The 18,258-nt window shown below is 45.8% G+C and overlaps 1 protein-coding gene across 1 annotated transcript in view; it reads right to left on the bottom strand.

Annotated features, from left to right (window-relative positions):
• The window catches only part of LAMA3 (laminin subunit alpha 3), a 1,118,674-nt gene that overhangs the window by 1,042,488 nt on the left and 57,928 nt on the right, over positions 1-18,258 (bottom strand). The window contains exon 2 of the mRNA XM_086917979.1: positions 15,759-15,911. Coding sequence (XP_086774105.1) covers positions 15,759-15,911 — 153 coding nt within the window. The remainder of the gene's footprint in view (positions 1-15,758; positions 15,912-18,258) is intronic.

Raw genomic sequence — 18,258 nt, 5'->3', positions numbered from 1 at the left:
CCGCGGCGACCTCCGCTTCTGTTGAAACCACTCTTTACTCGAGGTTCGACACTCTATCCCTGACGTTGGTGCAGGCTTTAGACAGCTTTCTTACCACGCCCTGCATCTTTCTCATCGCTGCTTGGGATTTGCGATTGTCCTGGCGTGTTTTCTCCCTGTGAGCTATAATTTCCTGGTGGATTACCTCCAGGAGTGAGAGTTGGGTTGCTTCCAGAGCTGGACTGCCCTGCAGTGGCATTGCGGACGAATGGTCCCAGCTTAAGTCTCGTTGGGGTGGTCGTGTGCTTTTGGCCCAGCATTAGGCTTTATTGCCGTCGCTGGAAGTTCGTATTCGGGGTCACTCTCTGACTCCAGGTGCCTACCTCCCAGATAGGAGCTTCTTTCGTCATCCTCTTCGGACCACTCCGCCCCCTCGGACACTGAAAAGAAACACTCACTGGGAACTTTCTCCTTGTCTTTTTCTGAGCCCAATGCCACTTTACTGCTTCCTGCATCCAGGCAGCCTACATTACTAGTGGCTCCTTCCTCAGTCTGATCCACACCTGTTCTTTTAAAAGCTTCCGAAGCGTCCTGTGCCTCCTGGGCCATAGCAGTTATCCCAGTCAAATCGCTCTGCTCTTGGATAGTGACACTTTCACTCATGGCTCCCCCGACTGTAATCGAGGTTGTAGACATTTCCAGCCCCAGTAGAGTCGCTCCTGGGTGGATTATTACTTCAGGGTCACCCTGACTAGTTCCCTTTGCCGGGGTAATGGCTGCAATATGGGTGGTAACTCCTGTCTGTATGGGGACTAGCTTACCCCCTGCACTGTCCTGCAACCCTTTGTTAGAGTCCTCCACCATATGGACAGCGGTATCGCCTCCCACCATCGTGACCTCCTTTGCTCCCTTCTCCTTACCGCCCTTATTGAACATCTCAGCAATTGAGGCAGTAGCCTGGCTGGTCCTAACCGATGCCTGCGGCTTCTTCTTTCCTGGTTCCGTCAGGGGTGTTTGCACTTTCCGCAAATTTTCGCTTTCATCCACTGCCGCCGCCTCATCGGTCCCAGTCTTTTTTTTGGATAATGCCGTTTTCGCACCAGTATTCACTTTCGGAGCCATTTTTCCTCCTCTCCTTGCTTTCTGCCAGCTCAGCACGAATTTTGAGCCTTGCTTTCTACAGCATACACTAAATTCCGCCCTGAACTCCGCTCCGCTCTGCTCCGCTTCCAGGCTTGTCCCGCCGCTTCGCCCACCAGCTCTCGAGCGGATCCAACGGCCGGAAGAGAGAGCAAACCCAACCAGCGCCGCTACTTGCTTGAGCTGGCTCGCTGATCCACGCCAAAACACTCAGCAGGTAAGAGCAGCAATCATCTGGATCCAGTCGGGATTAAGCTGCGCGTATCTCTGGAGAAAAGTCGGGCCGCAGAGTAAGGTTAAACACCTTTAGGGCTCAGACCTCGCCCTCACTGCTCTGCTGCAAAACGGCCACAGCTACGTGGCCGCCATCTTGCCTCAGAGTTTTTCGCCAGCTAATTAGTGTTTCTTTGTGATTCCACTATCACAGGGTTCTGCCAATGTACCAGTAATTGGAAAAGAGGGGTGTGGTCATGACGTCATTTAGGGTTCGCCAGTGGTCGCAGTTGTTACCTCAGGCTTGCCCCTTGCGACCACTGGCGCTGTCTTGGCGACCCCTGGCCAGGAGAGTCGGGGGGGCAAGATTAAGGCCTGGAATAGAGTGGCAGCTTCTCCATAGCTCGTCCTTATGGATGCTCTTTGAGGCATCATTCTCCTTGTTTTCTATCAAGTTTTTATTTCACTAATAGTGTAGAAAATGTAATTTGTCACTATTGTAATAAAAATGCAGTCCAATTAAATCGAATAGGACTTTCCCTGGCTTCTGAGATAAGTAAAAAAAATAATTCTATGCATGTTGTGTGCGTGTTTGCAGGTGAGAGTGTGTATGTGTGTTTATGTGAAAGTGAAGGTCAAAGGATGTCTGATGTCACTTCCGCTATTCCTGGCATTTCGGTGAACTGACATTCATGCCTATGGTACAGGGATATTGTAACCAAAATATCTTCTGACAGAAATATTGTGCTCTAAATATTATTTGCAAAACTATTGTCCCATTGAAGTTATATGTAGAAACTTTACATTCAATTCCACTATGTTTTTAGTAAACAAAATTTAGGACACAATCCTATAGATTCATCAAGCATCCATTTTGCGATTCCTTATTAGCGAAAAATAAGGATTCGCTAATAAGGAATAGCAAAAGGCTATGCATGAAAAAATCGCTAAAAAAATTACGATTTCGTAAAATTCCTTAATTGCGACTCGCAAATTGCGGCTCGCAATTAAGGAATACCTCCCCATTCATTCCTATGGGCCTAGAGGCCCATAGGAATGAATGGGAAGACAATCTCAATTTGCGATTCTCAATTAGAGAATCGCAAATTGGGATTGCAATTTCAAGGGTGCCAGGGTGTCAAAAGGACACCCTGTTGCACCCCTGAAATCTGCATATGGGTACATCTTGCACACACACATGTCCTAAGGGCATGTTTGTGTGTAAAATGGAACTTTGAAAAATGCACTTTAGTGCATTTTTCAAAGTTTTTGCAAATTACCATGAAGTTCAACTTCATAATAATTTGCTCCCCCTATCAGCGAAATCGCAATTTTTTTAACTTTAATACAGTGCATTTAAGGAATCTCAATTTGAGATTCCTTAAATGCAATAGCAAATTAAGTAATCGCAATTTTGCGATTTCTTAAATTGCGATTTTTGCATTTGGGATGATGCATCCCAAATGCAAAAATACCGGTCACAAAGGGGCAGATTCTGAGAATGTGACCCTTTGCAAGCGGTTTTTAGCTTGATGCATCTATGCCAATGTTTCTGTCAGCCAATGTTCTCGCTAACGATATTCTGACATACAACCAACCGAGGGTTCAATTTACAAAATTATTTATATGTACGTCGAGTAGTTCTCCTGAACTACGCTTTTACGTATTCCTACATTCATTTATGAAGTGGCCCCAACAAATCTAAATTGGGAATATTCAGGGACTATTCATATATTAGTCGTACAAACAGAAAAAATTGCATCTTCTTTGTGGTTTTACTAATTGGGAGTTTGACATGTCAGGGCCAATTCACAAAGGCATGTAAGAGTACGTCAAGGAGTGCTCCTGCAGTCCTGCTTCCTGTGCTCATAAGTGCTTTTCTGACTCTCTACCAAAAGCTCCCTCCTTCCCAGGACAAGATCATTGCATCTCCACCCTTGATTACGTCACAGAGTTCCTCAATGCTCAGTCAACAGGTGCCACTGGCAGCAATGTCTGCTGCCTATAGTTCTACAAATCTGCTCACCCAGCTAGGGTGACCAACTGGCATTGGTGCAAATTCAGGATGGTGAGTGTAAAAATTCAGGACAAAACTTCAGGATAATTGGATACGTTTTACAGACACATCAGAGGTCGTGCAATCGTATATAAGTAAGCCCAGCCATATCCAAACATATTCAACCATTTGCAAACCTATCCATCACATATCCTTCCATCTATCCTTTCACTCGTCCATCCCTTCATCCATCCTTTCACTCATCCATCCATCCACCCTTTCACTGTATCCATCTGTACACTCATCCATCCACTCTTCTATCCATCCATCCATTCACTCATCCATCCAGCCATTTACCCTTTCGCCCATCCAACCATCCTTTCACTTACTCATCCATCCACCCAGTCACTCATCCTTCCACCAATCCACCTTTTCAGTCCTCCATCATCCTCTCTTTCTCTCTCCATCGACCCTTTCACTTAGCAATCCTTCCTTCGATCCATCCATCCACCCACCCATCCATCTACTCATCCACTCATGAATCCAACCATTGACCCTATCACTCATCCATCCTTTCTCTCATCCATTTATCCTTTCACTCCTTCACTCCTCTATTCATCCTTTTGTCCATCTACCCTCCCTTTCACTCACTCATCCATCCTTACATCCACCCTTTCACTCATCCGTCCATCCATTCACCCTTGCACTTATCAATTCATCAATCCATCCATCATTTCACTCATCCATCCATCCACTCACTCATCATCCACTTTTTCACTCATCCATCCTTTCACTCATCCATCCACCCTTTTACCCATCCAGCTACCTTTCCACCCATATATCCAGCTATTTACCTTTTCTCTCTTCCATCCTTCCACTCACTCATCAATCCACCCATCTTCTCTCATTATCCATCTATTCAATCTTTCATTCATCCATTCACCCTTTCACTAATTCATCCAGCCATCCACCCATCCCTTCGCTTTCTCACTCGCCCACCTTTTCATAATAATATTGAAATGAGCCTTTCCAGGACTGGGACAGAAGCCACCCAGGGCAGAGACAGGATCCACCACAGGAGGGGGACAGGGGCCCTCACAGGCAGGGGGGGGGGCAGGAGCCATCAAAGGAGGGGGAACAGGATCCCCAGGGTGGGGACAGGGGTGGGCATGCAGTATTCTAGTATCATATTGATCTCTTCCAGGGTCTTTATAGTAACTGACAACATATGCTTTGAGCAGGGGTCTCCAACCAGTAGCTTGGGAGCTACTGGGAGCTCGCCAGCTCCCTGGAAGTAGCTTGTAAAAGGGTAGGTAAGCCCAGTAGGTCATAGGGAACATCTGGTCACATTGAAAGAGGTAGAGTGAAGCATTTTTCAGAACTTTGGAGCAGCAGTCAGCCAAAATAATAGCCGGTTGTTGTACCTGCTGCTCAGCCAGTATGAGTGTGGTGTGGACAGTTGGTGTGGATGGAATGTATGGCATCCAATTTCTTGGCGATATATCTATGCTTCATTTGCCATATCGTCATTCTTTTAATTGTTTCATTTAATATGTTTCATAATGCATTTGTTCCCTGTAAAGAAGGGAGAATGGTTGTACCTGCTGCTCAGCCAGTATGATTGTGGTGTGGAATGTTGGTGTGGATGGAATGTTGGATGTCTGTGAGTGTCAGTTCGGTATGGGCTGAGCAGCAGGGAGGTTGCTCCTGTTGGGGTTTCTCTTTGTAACTACTTAATAAAGAACCGGAACTAATCTACACCAGCAGTCCAGATCTTCATTTGATTACACCACAGGTCTTCCCACCACCAAATACAATTGGACAGTTTGCACAGTTTGCAACCTGACCACCTACCTCCACTTGCAGACGAGCAAAGTTGCTTAGAGACTGATCATGTTGCAGGCCTATCAACCACAATGTATAAATGAATACTTGGCTAAGAGAAAATGACTAAAGGAGCAAGAGCAGAGAGGCTTGAATGTGGGTCTGTAAGGGGTGGTCATTCTTGGTACTCCTATATGGATGTGGAGGTTGAATTCAAATCTCATTGGATGTGATCATATTGTAACAGTGATTATGTATTCAGTAGATCAGGGTGATATTCACTGATCAGAAGTAGCTCTCACCATAAAAATGGTTGGAGACCCCTGCTTTGGAGTGTATAACCCCTTCATTGCTGAGTACTTTCGCACCTACAAGAGCTGCTTTATTTTTATTCAAGAAAGAACTTTAAAATAATCGATTTTAAGCCAGGTGGGTATGATTTAAAATAAAAACGAAAATACTCGCCCTGCTTTTTAATGTCAAGTATATTATTCTTTGGTTAAGAACAATGCCCCTTCAGTAACATAAGTTAAATGTTCCGATCTGGTATCTGATAAAACAAAAAAGTATCTGAGACATCATTTGCAATGGACAGCAGTTCGTATGCTTTTTTTTTTACAATCAATTGCTGTCGTTTTGGGTTTGACATTGCTTAGGGTCGTTCCTCAGTAGATGCGCTTCTTTGGGCCTCGCGCACAGTGATCACTTTAGCACTAGAGGAAATGATGCATTTCTTTGAAAGAACAGAGCTTTGGCAAAACGTATTTGTTCGTAGCGCCCAGTTCCCAGATCCTGGCATTAAGTTGATGCCACCGTGGAATCCAAGCTGCCAAAGTGTTCACCCTTTCTTATACTGCTGTAGCCACACGGAACGGCCTGCAGGGAAAGGTTCTAAGCCATCGAGGAGCGACGCATTGATTGTAAAAAGGCATTTTACACAAAATTAGTAATGCATGATTATTGCTCTGTCAGTCCAAACAGGAGCTGCCTCTCCAGCCGCTTCTAATGTGAATAAGAAATGTTTCAGTCTGGAGAATGCGAGTGTATCTCGCTGTAGATTAGATGGAGTGCACCCACTACACATATAGGATTAAATATTACTTTCCATTAGCTGCTGCAACATTCTGGCAGGCTGAGCACACCTCACTTCCAGATGTTGCTCTTGGCTATCGTCTGCCGGGGAATTGCCACATGGTGATGTATTCAGGCTGCTCACTTCTAATTCCCCACAGGAGGCATTCTTATGCTAAAGAAAATGTATGTGTCAGCACACAGCAAAGTCTTTGAGCATAGCATTAACAAGTGTCAACCACGCTGAGCTGAAAAATGACAATACTGTGCCTGGGATGGTAAAACTAAAGGCTTTGTCATGTTTCAGCTTGGTGTGGACAGCACTTGCTATTCCTTTGCTAGAAAACCAAACATCTGATGAGAGCAGATTTGGAATGTCGGTGGTGTTTTAGAGTGTTCCTTAGAAAGGAAATGCTCTCTACCAAAAATCTAGTAACTACCAAGGGTACCATGCTCTTAATGTGTGTGTATACACACACACATGACAGAGTGCACCAATATATTTTATGAGCAAATATGGATATTATAGCCTTATAGCCCGCCGTAGCGGGCTATACTGGCTATTAAAGGCCCGCTGAATCGTTAAAGGCCCGAGCCGTAGGCGAGGGACTTTAACGAGACAGCGGGACTTTAATTGCCGGTATAGCCCTGCTACGAAGGGCTATAAGGCTATTAGAACATTCTGCCACTAGAGGGCAGGATGTTCTAACAAATTAAACAAAGGGTTCTCAAAGCTGGAGGGGATATAAATCCCCTCGAGCTTCGAGAAGCCTTTGTAGAACATTGGAATGTTGCTCTGCGGGCCTTTACCGGCCCGTAGAAGCAGGGAGCACTCCATTGTCTGCAATGGAGCTCCCAACATTCCAATGTTCCAATGTTTCTTATTGGTGTTAAGTATCTATTATTCTCAAATAGACTTGATAAATGTCATGGCTCTAGCACTCCCAGAAGTCATGTAATACAAGTTTGTACATCAGCACATTTTTGCAGAGCATAACTTTGTTTTCATTCCAGGAAACTGGAAGCAAGATGTTCGAAGAATAATGAGCGCAGTATTGTATTCATGAATGATATCTCCTCCTCAAGGATGTTTTGCACTGTCTTGGTGGGCAAGATCCTGATCATTAGTTGAAGCATTTTGCTGAAAATAACAAGTTTTGGCCATGTGATTAGGTTCCATAGACTTGTATTGAGAGAAAACCTATATAAACTGTCCTAAATTGTTTGCATTTTAGCATTATGCTCCAACTAGCTGTAGCGTCCTCCCAGCCCTGTAAATGATCACGTCACACACTGATCATGGAATTGCACGTCTTTATTCATCAGCCAGTAACTAGTAACTCAACATTCTGCAGGATGAATTCTATCCCCACACCCAAGCACTTACATCACTGTTCTATGGGTCTGCCAGGGACTAAAAGGGTCCTGTCATCTCTAACTCACAAGCCGCTGCACTAGCCATTTTCCAGCAGGAGCTCTGGTCAGTTGAAATGATAATTGCCTTCTAATTATTTCTCTGTGCTGCTTACTATTTTTGCATTAAACGCAAGTTAGACTTTGTAGTTTCTGATTTTTTTGCAACAAAGGAGAGCCTAAAATCCTCGCTGAAATATTCCAAAGCAGTTTCAGTTCTCTATTTTAGGCCCCCTGGTCCAATTGAATAATGTTGATGTAGTTCATTTGTCTTAATTGAAGATATATCACAACAAAGATATTTCATCATCTTACCAATGACTACATTTCACCAGTGCTGAGGGACATTTTTATATCACAATCTCTGTTCCGCTAAATGATTGAAGATTGTCTATAAACAAGCCTTAAAACAGAATAAACTTAGAGGTCAGCCCCTTGGACAGCAAGGTCCCACAACTTGCAAATCACTGTACATGAGCATCAGCACAAAAACAAACTTCAACCTTTACAGGAAAGGCCTCTAAATGGATTCCACCACTGGATTGCCGTGAGTGCTGTCTTCCTTCGTGTCCTTTCCTGCCTATCTGCAGTGCTACGCCTCGCGGCCCCCGCTGCGCGGGAGCCGCTCGCAGGCCAAAGACTTTGCTGCTAAATCAGTCCCTGGTCATCTGCAAGTGCATAGGAGCGCCAACGCAACTACAGCGAGCATACATCGACCCCAAGGCTTGAGGCGGGACTGCGAGGACCAGCGTGCAGCGCGGCGCTGATCGGCCGCAGCTGGTCCTCTTCCCGCCCCTCCACCCGTTAAAGTCATCGCGGTGTGTGAGCAGCCTGGGTTCCACCACTGGATTGCCGTGAGTGCTGTCTTCCTTCGTGTCCTTTCCTTCCTGTCTGCAGTGCTACGCCTCGCGGCCCCCGCTGCGCGGGAGCCGCTCGCAGGCCAAAGACTTTGCTGCTAAATCAGTCCCTGGTCATCTGCAAGTGCATAGGAGCACCAACGCAACTACAGCGAGCATACATCGACCCCAAGGCTTGAGGCGGGACTGCGAGGACCAGCGTGCAGCGCGTCGCTGATCGGCCGCAGCTGGTCCTCTTCCCGCCCCTCCACCCGTTAAAGTCATTGCGGTGTGTGAGCAGCCTGGGTTCCACCACTGGATTGCCGTGAGTGCTGTCTTCCTTCGTGTCCTTTCCTGCCTGTCTGCAGTGCTACGCCTCGCGGCCCCCGCTGCGCGGGAGCCGCTCGCAGGCCAAAGACTTTGCTGCTAAATCAGTCCCTGGTCATCTGCAAGTGCATAGGAGCACCAACGCAACTACAGCGAGCATACATCGACCCCAAGGCTTGAGGCGGGACTGCGAGGACCAGCGTGCAGCGCGGCGCTGATCGGCCGCAGCTGGTCCTCTTCCCGCCCCTCCACCCGTTAAAGTCATCGCGGTGTGTGAGCAGCCTGGGTTCCACCACTGGATTGCCGTGAGTGCTGTCTTCCTTCGTGTCCTTTCCTGCCTGTCTGCAGTGCTACGCCTCGCGGCCCCCGCTGCGCGGGAGCCGCTCGCAGGCCAAAGACTTTGCTGCTAAATCAGTCCCTGGTCATCTGCAAGTGCATAGGAGCACCAGCGCAACTACAGCGAGCATACATCGACCCCAAGGCTTGAGGCGGGACTGCGAGGACCAGCGTGCAGCGCGGCGCTGATCGGCCGCAGCTGGTCCTCTTCCCGCCCCCTCCACCAGACCTTCCTATAAAATCGTTGGCAGTGACGCGCACGCGGGACGCGCGCGGGGCTAAGGCCGGGGCGAAGACCGGGCAAAGAGCGGGCCGTTTAAGGCCGTTCAAGGACGGCAGAGGACGGCCCAGGCCCTGAGCCCCTGTATCTTCGCCCTGATTCCATCAGCAAGGTAGGCTGAATTGTCTTCCAACCGCTCATCCTTCTGAGGCCCCATTTGGCATCTGCCTCAGTATCACTGATGTCAACTATGCGTCATAAAACTAGAAGCTGTACCAAAAAAGCCATGGGGGTAACACAAGTGACTGGCCCTATAGATCTTTTCATCTCACGGGTAAATGAGACAATTGATAAGAGTATTGTATTACTGGAGAAAAGAGTCTCCCTGGACCTTATGAATGCTAAGCGCTCTTCCCTGGGCTCCCTTGCAAACGCAAATTCACCTTCTCAACAAGCCCTGAATAATTGCTCCCTACCCCTACCCTTGTCTACCATTGGCACAGTTACAGTACCAAGTGCTGTCGATTTGTCAGTTACTCGTTCTGACACGGATCCGTCCTTCGTTGATCTGGAGGCGACCCCAGACCTAGAAGCCTGTCAGACATCTGAAGAGACGGAGACAGGCCTGGATGGGCAAACTGTTAAGTCGACACCTTCTGTGCCTGGTCACTCTGGGGGAAAGGTTATTATTATACCAACAAAGGTAGTGCCCAAGACCAAGCCTAAGGAAAAACCTAAAGCCAAAGCCAGGAACCATAACTTGGTATCTCCTACTCCACACCTGGCGCCAGGCATTCCCTGCTGGGTTGAAAATATGGTTACAGACCTTAAACAGGACCTTGAGGCCACAATAGCAGTACAAATAAAACCTCTAATCTCTAAACTCGACAGACTCACGTCGCTTATTAATTCGAAATGGCCCAACAAGATGAGTGAGCCTGGGTCTGTCCAGCCACAAGGGATTAAAGAATCACTCCCCAACCCTCTACCCTGTGTCAAGCTCCCCAAAAATGTACCTCACAAGGCGAAAATACCCTCAATTACCAAGGACCCACCTGCACTACACCTGTCCCATACAGGGAATAACTCAGCTCAACCCCCACTCCTATCTACCCCAAAGGTGGTGAGTGCTGCCTCGACCCTGCAACAACCAGCTGCTGGTAATAAATCTACCATCTCCCAAGCGAAGGATTCTACAGGAAAACTTACGAACCCTTCAGTTTCTCACTCTACAAACAATCCTGAAGCCCCTAAGCCTAAGCAGGCACGTTACGAATCAATCAGCCTGCCACCAGAAGTCTCTCCTTTTGTGGTCGTGCTGACAGCCGTTCCCCCACTGAAGGAGGGAGTTAAAGAAACCTTTGTAGAGTTAAGAAACAAATGCGCTCAGTGGCTCCAATTACACAAACCCTTACCCAATAATGTGAGTGGGGAAATTCTTACTGTGCGTAGAGGGGACTGGGTGGGTAGGAGTAAGAAAACAATACCAGGGGATGTAATTACAGTCAACTTTAGGGATATAGGGGCAGCGAGTTTCATCTGTAATACACCAAACAGTGTCCCTGCCACTCAAATTAACCCACTCCCCCTGTCTTATTTCCTCCCTATCCAGCCAAGACCTAATCCTCATCGGCCTACTTTCCCAAACAATAGAGGGCCTCTATATCCCCCGCAACATGCCACTAAACACTGGCAGCAGCCATCAAATTTTCCATCCTTATTCCCACATCATGCTAGCCTCCAGTGGCAACAACCTTTCCAGCTCCTACCGCCCTTATATCAACCTCCTCAGCAGTGGCAGCAATCCTTTCAGCCTCCACTACCTGCCAACCATCAGTGGCAACAGCCATGGCAGGACTTGCCTTCTTCCTTTGACCCTCCATATTCACAGTTCGCCCACCCAAATAGGTATTGTGTGTTAGACGAGGTAGATTGACTTAGCTCTATGGGAGGTCTAGACATTAATTCCGCTTCCATTAATAATGATATGGAGGACGTATTGCCAGCTACATTCTTCCTCACATGCCCAGTGGTGTCACCACCTACACCGCCTCCCAATACACCAACTAGGGACAGCGTAGACCCACCTAATTCTCAAACAATTGTCATTCACGATGGTGTTCTAACACATGGTGAGCTAAAAATCCTTAGCTGGAATCTTGCAGGGATTTCTAGGAAATTAGGCCTCCCGGAGTGGAATGTCCTGGTTGACGCCCACAAGATTTGTGTATTCCAAGAGACCTGGACCACTGAGCCACTGCATCGTGTCGGGTTTGTTACCTTCTTTACACCAGCTGTAAAACCCAAGGCAGGGAAGGGGCGGCCATCAGGGGGGCTCATCATCTGGGTAAGCATTTTGCTTAACTGTCGGATAACTATAAAGAAGGCAGGAACCCCAGATATCCTTGGTATCTCTTTATCGGGCCCACGTGGGGGAATATCTGCAGATCTCTACAATGTTTATGTTAGAGGATCCAAAAATGGGTGTATTTCACCAACGGTAACGGAGCTTGAGGCCCAACTAGGGGATCAGAGTGGATCTGGCCATACTATAATAGCAGGAGATTTCAACTGCACATATGAGCCACTTCCCCTAGAAGGAATACCTGATTTAGGAGAAGAGGATAATAGGTGGGGCATTCCCACCCTTTCTATTCCACCCATCAAGCGCTGGACTCGTAGTGCAATACATTTAAACGCACTTACCTTAGAGTTCGGATTAAGAGCAGTAAATGGCCGTACACGTTCTGATCAGTTGGGTGCCCCTACTTTTAACAGAGTTGGTTACTCCACAAGGATCGACTATATTCTGTTGGACCGGGGACTCTGGAGTTTGGTTATCGATATGGTTGTTATTCCTACCATAGAGAGCGATCACAACTCACTTTCTTTAACTTTAACGAATTTTTGGTCCACTGAAGCGCTGTCAGCTCCATTGAGTTGCCCACAGGAGATTATTGTCTCCTCTTGTGGAAGGCGCCTTAAGTGGAATAAGATTATGTGTAACGCTGATAAACTATCTACCATAGATGAGGTGATTAAAGGCACACAAGACGAAATTGGCTCCATAGACTTCACTAAGGCAGCAGACAAGGTTACTACTATTTTTGAAGTAGCCATAAAAACTATAGGGGACCTTTTTTGGACACAAGGGCCTATAGGGAAACCCAAACCCTTATCTAAACCCAAAGGCAGGCATGACTGGTACTCTGCATCATGCAGAAAGGCCAAGTCATGTTTAATTGAGGCAGTCAAAGGGAAGTCCCCCCTATCAATTCAAACAGCCAGAAGAGAACATAAAAAGGCCTTGTGGCTAGCTAAAAGGGAGTGGGAAGATGCCTACTGGCTAACCCTCAAAGAAGCAAGCATGAAAAAAGACTCCAAATGTTTTTGGGACACTATAAGGGCACGTAACAGACCAGATAGTGATCTCATAACTTGTAACATTCCGATTCAGGCGTGGGAGGATCACTTTTCCAAACTTTACTCCTGTCACAACGGACCCAATGGGAGAGGGCTTGTTATATCCTCTCCTTATACCAACTATATGCTTTGCCCCAGCGACTCTGATTTCACACTTAAGGAAGTGGAATATGCAATAAGCTCTATTATTCCACAAAAAGCTGCTGGACCAGATGGCATTCCCGGGGATCTGCTAAAATCAGATAGTGCTAAATGGGGTAAATTGATTCACTCCCTCCTTGTTGCCATCTGCAGGGGTGCCCCCATTCCCTCATCATGGAAGGGGGCGGAGGTGGTCCCCATTCATAAGAAAGGTTCAAGGGATGATCCATCTAACTATAGGCCGATCAGCTTGCTAGATATCAGCCAAAAAGTTGTCGGTAAAGTTCTCTTACTCAGAATCCTTAACTGGGTAGAAGAAAACAAAATTCTCACCGACTTCCAGGCTGGTTTCAGAGTAGGCACTGGAACGATTGAGCAAGCATTTAGGCTCATGATGGTTTATTGGAAGGTCGTGGTGATAGGCAAGGGCAGTCTTTATCTCGCATTCATCGATTTAAAGACTGCCTTTGACCTTGTCCCTAGGGACCTGTTATGGAAAGTACTGGCTGACATGGGGTTGCCACACTATCTACTATCCCTATTAGTCAGGCTACACCAGGACAGCTTTGCCCAAGTCAGGTGGGGCCCTGGAGGGGAGAAAACGGGCAGTATTCCGGTCGAGAGAGGGGTCCGCCAGGGATGTGTTCTGGCTCCCACCCTCTTCTCTCTTTACATCAATGGGGTGGTTGAGCATCTCCTTAAATTTCCATCTGACGAGCCATCCCTGGCTGGTGAACGCATACCGACCCTCCTCTTCGCGGATGATACGCTTTTAATCTCCAAATCCCCAATGGGACTCCAGAGACTCTTGGACAATTTCCAATCATTTTGTACTGATCGAGGCCTGGTAATAAATACCAACAAAACGAAGTACCTTGTCCTCAATCCTCCGAAACAGCATGTGCGTTCCCCCACCCTAAACACTGAGCTCCTGGAAAGGGTAAAAGTTTTTGATTACCTCGGGATACGCCTTTCAGACAAAATGGATTGGACGCCTCACCTAGATAAAATGCTGCTGAGCCACAAAAGGATTACAGGTGCCCTTTTGAGGGAGCAACGTTCCAGCTCAACAAAGCCAATAGGAACAGTCCTGGCGATCTACACAGCTAAAGGCGTCAGCTCTGCCCTCTATGGAGCGGAACTTTGGGGCTTTTCGTCTACCGACGCTCTGCAAAGATCTGAGAACAAATTTTGCAGACAAATAATGTCCCTTCCACAAGGCACCCCAATACTTCCTTTATTTATGGACCTTGGCTGTACCCAGATTGGCGAAATCGCTAAATTTCGCCCGTTACTATTATGGGCCCGTATTTGGCGGGTAGAAGAACTCAGCGGATATGCCAGAGGCCTTAAAGAAATTATGTCATCACCGAGCTGGGTTAAAATCAAATGGTTAAATGACATGAAAACTCTACTAACCAAGTTGGGCCTACTTGAATCTTGGCTAAGTAGAACCTCACCCCCAAAGCAAACACTTAAAAAGCTCTATCGGGACTGGATTTGCTCCCAAAGACATTCCAGCACGTCTCTTGGCAGGCTAACAGAGGACTTCCTGATGTTCAAAGACTGTCCCAGGCGGGAACCTTATCTGGACTCAATTGGAAAACCCTTTGCTCGGGCCTTGTATTTTAGATTTAGAACGGGTACTTTACCACTGAACACCTTTACTAAAAGATGGAAATCCTGTATAGGCAAATCTGATTTATGTCCATCATGCCTTGTCAAACCAGAGACATTAGCGCATTTTCTGTTTGTCTGTGACGAATATGCTAATCCAAGAAGGGTGTGGCTGAAAAATCTATGCCGACAGCTGGGAACTAGGAGTCATGATGTGGCAATTAGGATACTTATTTCGGACAGTTATGTACCCTATGTTTGTGCCCTAGCCACATTTTTATCTTGGGCCTGGGCTATCCGAGCCAAAAAGCTAAAACAATCTGTTTAATCCTTTTTTAGAAAAAATACTCTGGTAACCGAAAATGTTGTTTTAATTGTTCACCTTTTTAAAACTAACTGGCTACGTATTACTGAGCAAATAATTCCTGAAACTATTGCTTGGACCAGAGATACAGAATTTCTCTTTTTTAAATAGTATACTCAAATTGTAATTCTTTATATATATGTTGTTCTGCTTTTATGATAATGATTTTTTATCGAAATAAAGCTTTTTGACTTGACTTGACTTGAAATGTTCCAATGTGTATTCAACTGAACTTCTCACCTTTGTGTGCGGTGACTAAAGTCTTTTGGATCTGGACCCTCCTCCTGTCTTTAGATTGTGTGCTAACAGTGTTAACAGTGGAAGAGGTCTGTCATTGTACAAATAAATACATAAAAAAGACTAACTTTGTAGCACACCTTGCTCCGACTGCACCTGCACACAGTGAACTCTATCTCCGATACCTGTAAATATACCTACTGTCTCTGAAACTTGGAACATCGCTTACATATTTTCAGAAGATTTAACACCTTGGCTGCGGCTGGAATTCCGCGCCGGTGCTGAACATTCCGATCACGGGTGTGGTCATGACCGCTCCCAGCCGTCATCAGCACACGAGCACCGTAACTCATGACGACTGGGAGCTGTCATCAGCACCGAAGGGGTTAAGCCAAGCAACAAAACTACATTTATGTGGCTTACTCAAGGGATGTTTGCATTGATACATTGCATTTATGTGTTCTGCAAGTAACTATTTGTATGTAAGTGTGTGCCTGATTCTCCCAAGATATTTTAGGGATCTCGGATCAAATGATCATTTACCATTTTACATGCAGATCCCCAATTGCCATTTGCTCACAAACAGACAAATTAATAACAGTCAAAAGGCAGTCCACTGACCTGACCAAGGTCTAAGGTGACATTGACTTCATTGTACTGCAAGCCCAGAGACAGGGGTGGGCTTTGCCACCAGCGTTCTGTCCCATCAATAGCATTGGTTACTGGATGAGCTTTACTAGGATCTGCAGCATAGCAGTAGTCACAGAATTGACCCTGAGGAAAGAAAGCAAAAAATATTTATCACATAGAGGTAAACGAAAACATTCAGCACTCTACTAAGCCCATGCATTTAAGTGTGCACATTTTTTAATGACTATATGCAGAATTAAATTGCATTGATTTTTAATGTTGTTATATGACTCATGCTTTTAAAGGATAAATAGTTTGTTGTTACGCTTGCACTTCGCCTCCCCTCGCTGCACTCTGATTTTCCCCTTAGACTCTTCTATCAAAGCTTGCAGCAGAGTCATTTTGCTGCTCTAAGTGGAGTCCATCTCTCAACCGCTATTTTTGATGGCTGTCTAGTTCTGCTAGTTGCTGGTGGGGCCTCTTAAAAACTCCCTGGATAGCCAATATGATACATACTGACATAGGCATTGCCACAGCAGGACTGGATTCCCCTAACAAATCTGTATTGCCACCACCAACCATTAATCATACGAACACCAATGGTCCCTACAGCCTTAATAGGTACCTGTCCGCTTAACTCTGAAATCTGCTGCAAACTAGTTAATGCTCATTCTCTAGTAGAGCATTTAGTAGAGATACAACATCTTATGCAATTTGAAGGTTATGACTTAGTTTTTATTAGAACATTGGAATGCTGGAAGCTCTATTCAAGACAATGGAGGGCTCCTCGATTCTAATGGCCGCAAGCTCCTCTCCAGCGTTAAAGGTTCTTGCCGAACAAGGGGCGTGACTTTAATGCCGGTATAGCCTAACTACGGAGGGCTATAAGGCTATTAGAACATTTTGCCACTAGAGGGAAGAATGTTCTAAAAATAAAGCAAAGGCCTCACGGAGCCCGAGGGGATTAAAAACTCCTCGGGCTGCGTAGGGCTTTTTTTCACAGCGACTGCTGTGAACAACAACATTGGAATGTTGGAGCTTTGGGCTTCTACTGGCCATTAGAAGCTCAGAGCACTCCATTGTTTTCAATGGGAACCCAACATTCCAATGTTCTAATACTGAATCAAACCATGACCTAGCCTGTGCATGTCCTGAAGGATTCAAAGCTATACACTTACCCTACCCTTTGCCACAAGTAGGTGATCTTGCAATACATTTCTAAAGAGTGTTGGCAGGTTAAACTTTCTAAATTGGTTGAAGTTCCATCAGCAGAAGTAATGAGTATGACGATACACACTTCACCGTTTGTGTTGATAAGAATGGTTATTATGTTATTGTCCCCCGAGATCTGTGACTTTATTCATGTATTCCTTGCTAAACTTACCTTGCCTTTTATCCTCTCACATTCTTCCTTCTTTCTGATGGAAGATTCTAACATAAGGATGAACTTTCAATCTACCCCTGTCCCGATGGACTTGCTTGAATATTTGAAAGGACTTAATATCACTCAGTTAGTTACAAGTTCCACACATAAAGAGGACCATACTTTATCACTAATATTTCTAGCCTGAGCTGATTAAGGTGGATTGAAACCTACCCCAGGATCAGATGGATAATTTCTCCATCCACTTTCATTTGTTATTAGCTACCAATGCAGGGTTATGGGGCCCGACCTGTGCAAACTCTATTTTAGGAAGACTCTGGGCCTAGTTTTCTGTGGCCACTTTTGTGGATGCTCTGGTCTGTCCCTCATACCCAACAGATAATCTTACGGTAGATGAGGAATCTAATACTTATCAAGATTAGATTGTGCAGGCTCTTGACCCAGTTCTCTAGAGAAAGAAAATATACGCTCACTCAACTCTCTGCACCTTGGTATAGTGAATCCCTGAGATTAGCTGGAGTGTAAGAAAGCAAAATATTGTGGACGATGACTTACATGCTATAAATAAAACAACAACATAAGCCAACCTTACAAGCTATGGCTAAGTTAGAGTATTATGCCAAGCTAATAATAGAGTCCCTTCGTGCCTCAAAGAAGATTTTCTGCATCACACAAGCATTAATTAACCATAGATGCACATTACAGCCAGTAAAACACACCTATAAGATCTGTGATAACATTTCTCTATACTTCAAAGAGAAAGTTTCTAATAATTTGGCCAGTCTAGCACCCCTCTTCACCAACCTCGGGTTGTCAAATCTAAGGTCCTTCTATGGAAGGTGAGGGACAACCACGTTCTCCGTGTCTACATCCTTCTCTCGATAGTTCTGAGCAACTAAATTTGATTTCCTGTCATACTATTCCCGCTTTCATCTCTTCTGGCTTGCCTCTTGATCCATTTTCCCCTAAAATCTGGAAAGAAACATTAAATTCCTTTGCGGCCCCTTCGCTAAATCTATATTATAACTCTTTAAACCAAGGGATAGTTCCTACTTTTTAAAAAAAGAGCAATGGTGCTGCCTTTGCTTAAAAAAACATCAGCTGAGC

The sequence above is a fragment of the Lissotriton vulgaris genome, chromosome 4_1 (assembly GCF_964263255.1).
Source record: "Lissotriton vulgaris chromosome 4_1, aLisVul1.2, whole genome shotgun sequence".
In the NCBI taxonomy this organism is placed as follows: Eukaryota; Metazoa; Chordata; class Amphibia; order Caudata; family Salamandridae; genus Lissotriton; species Lissotriton vulgaris.
This window is presented reverse-complemented; position numbering and strand designations above follow the sequence as displayed.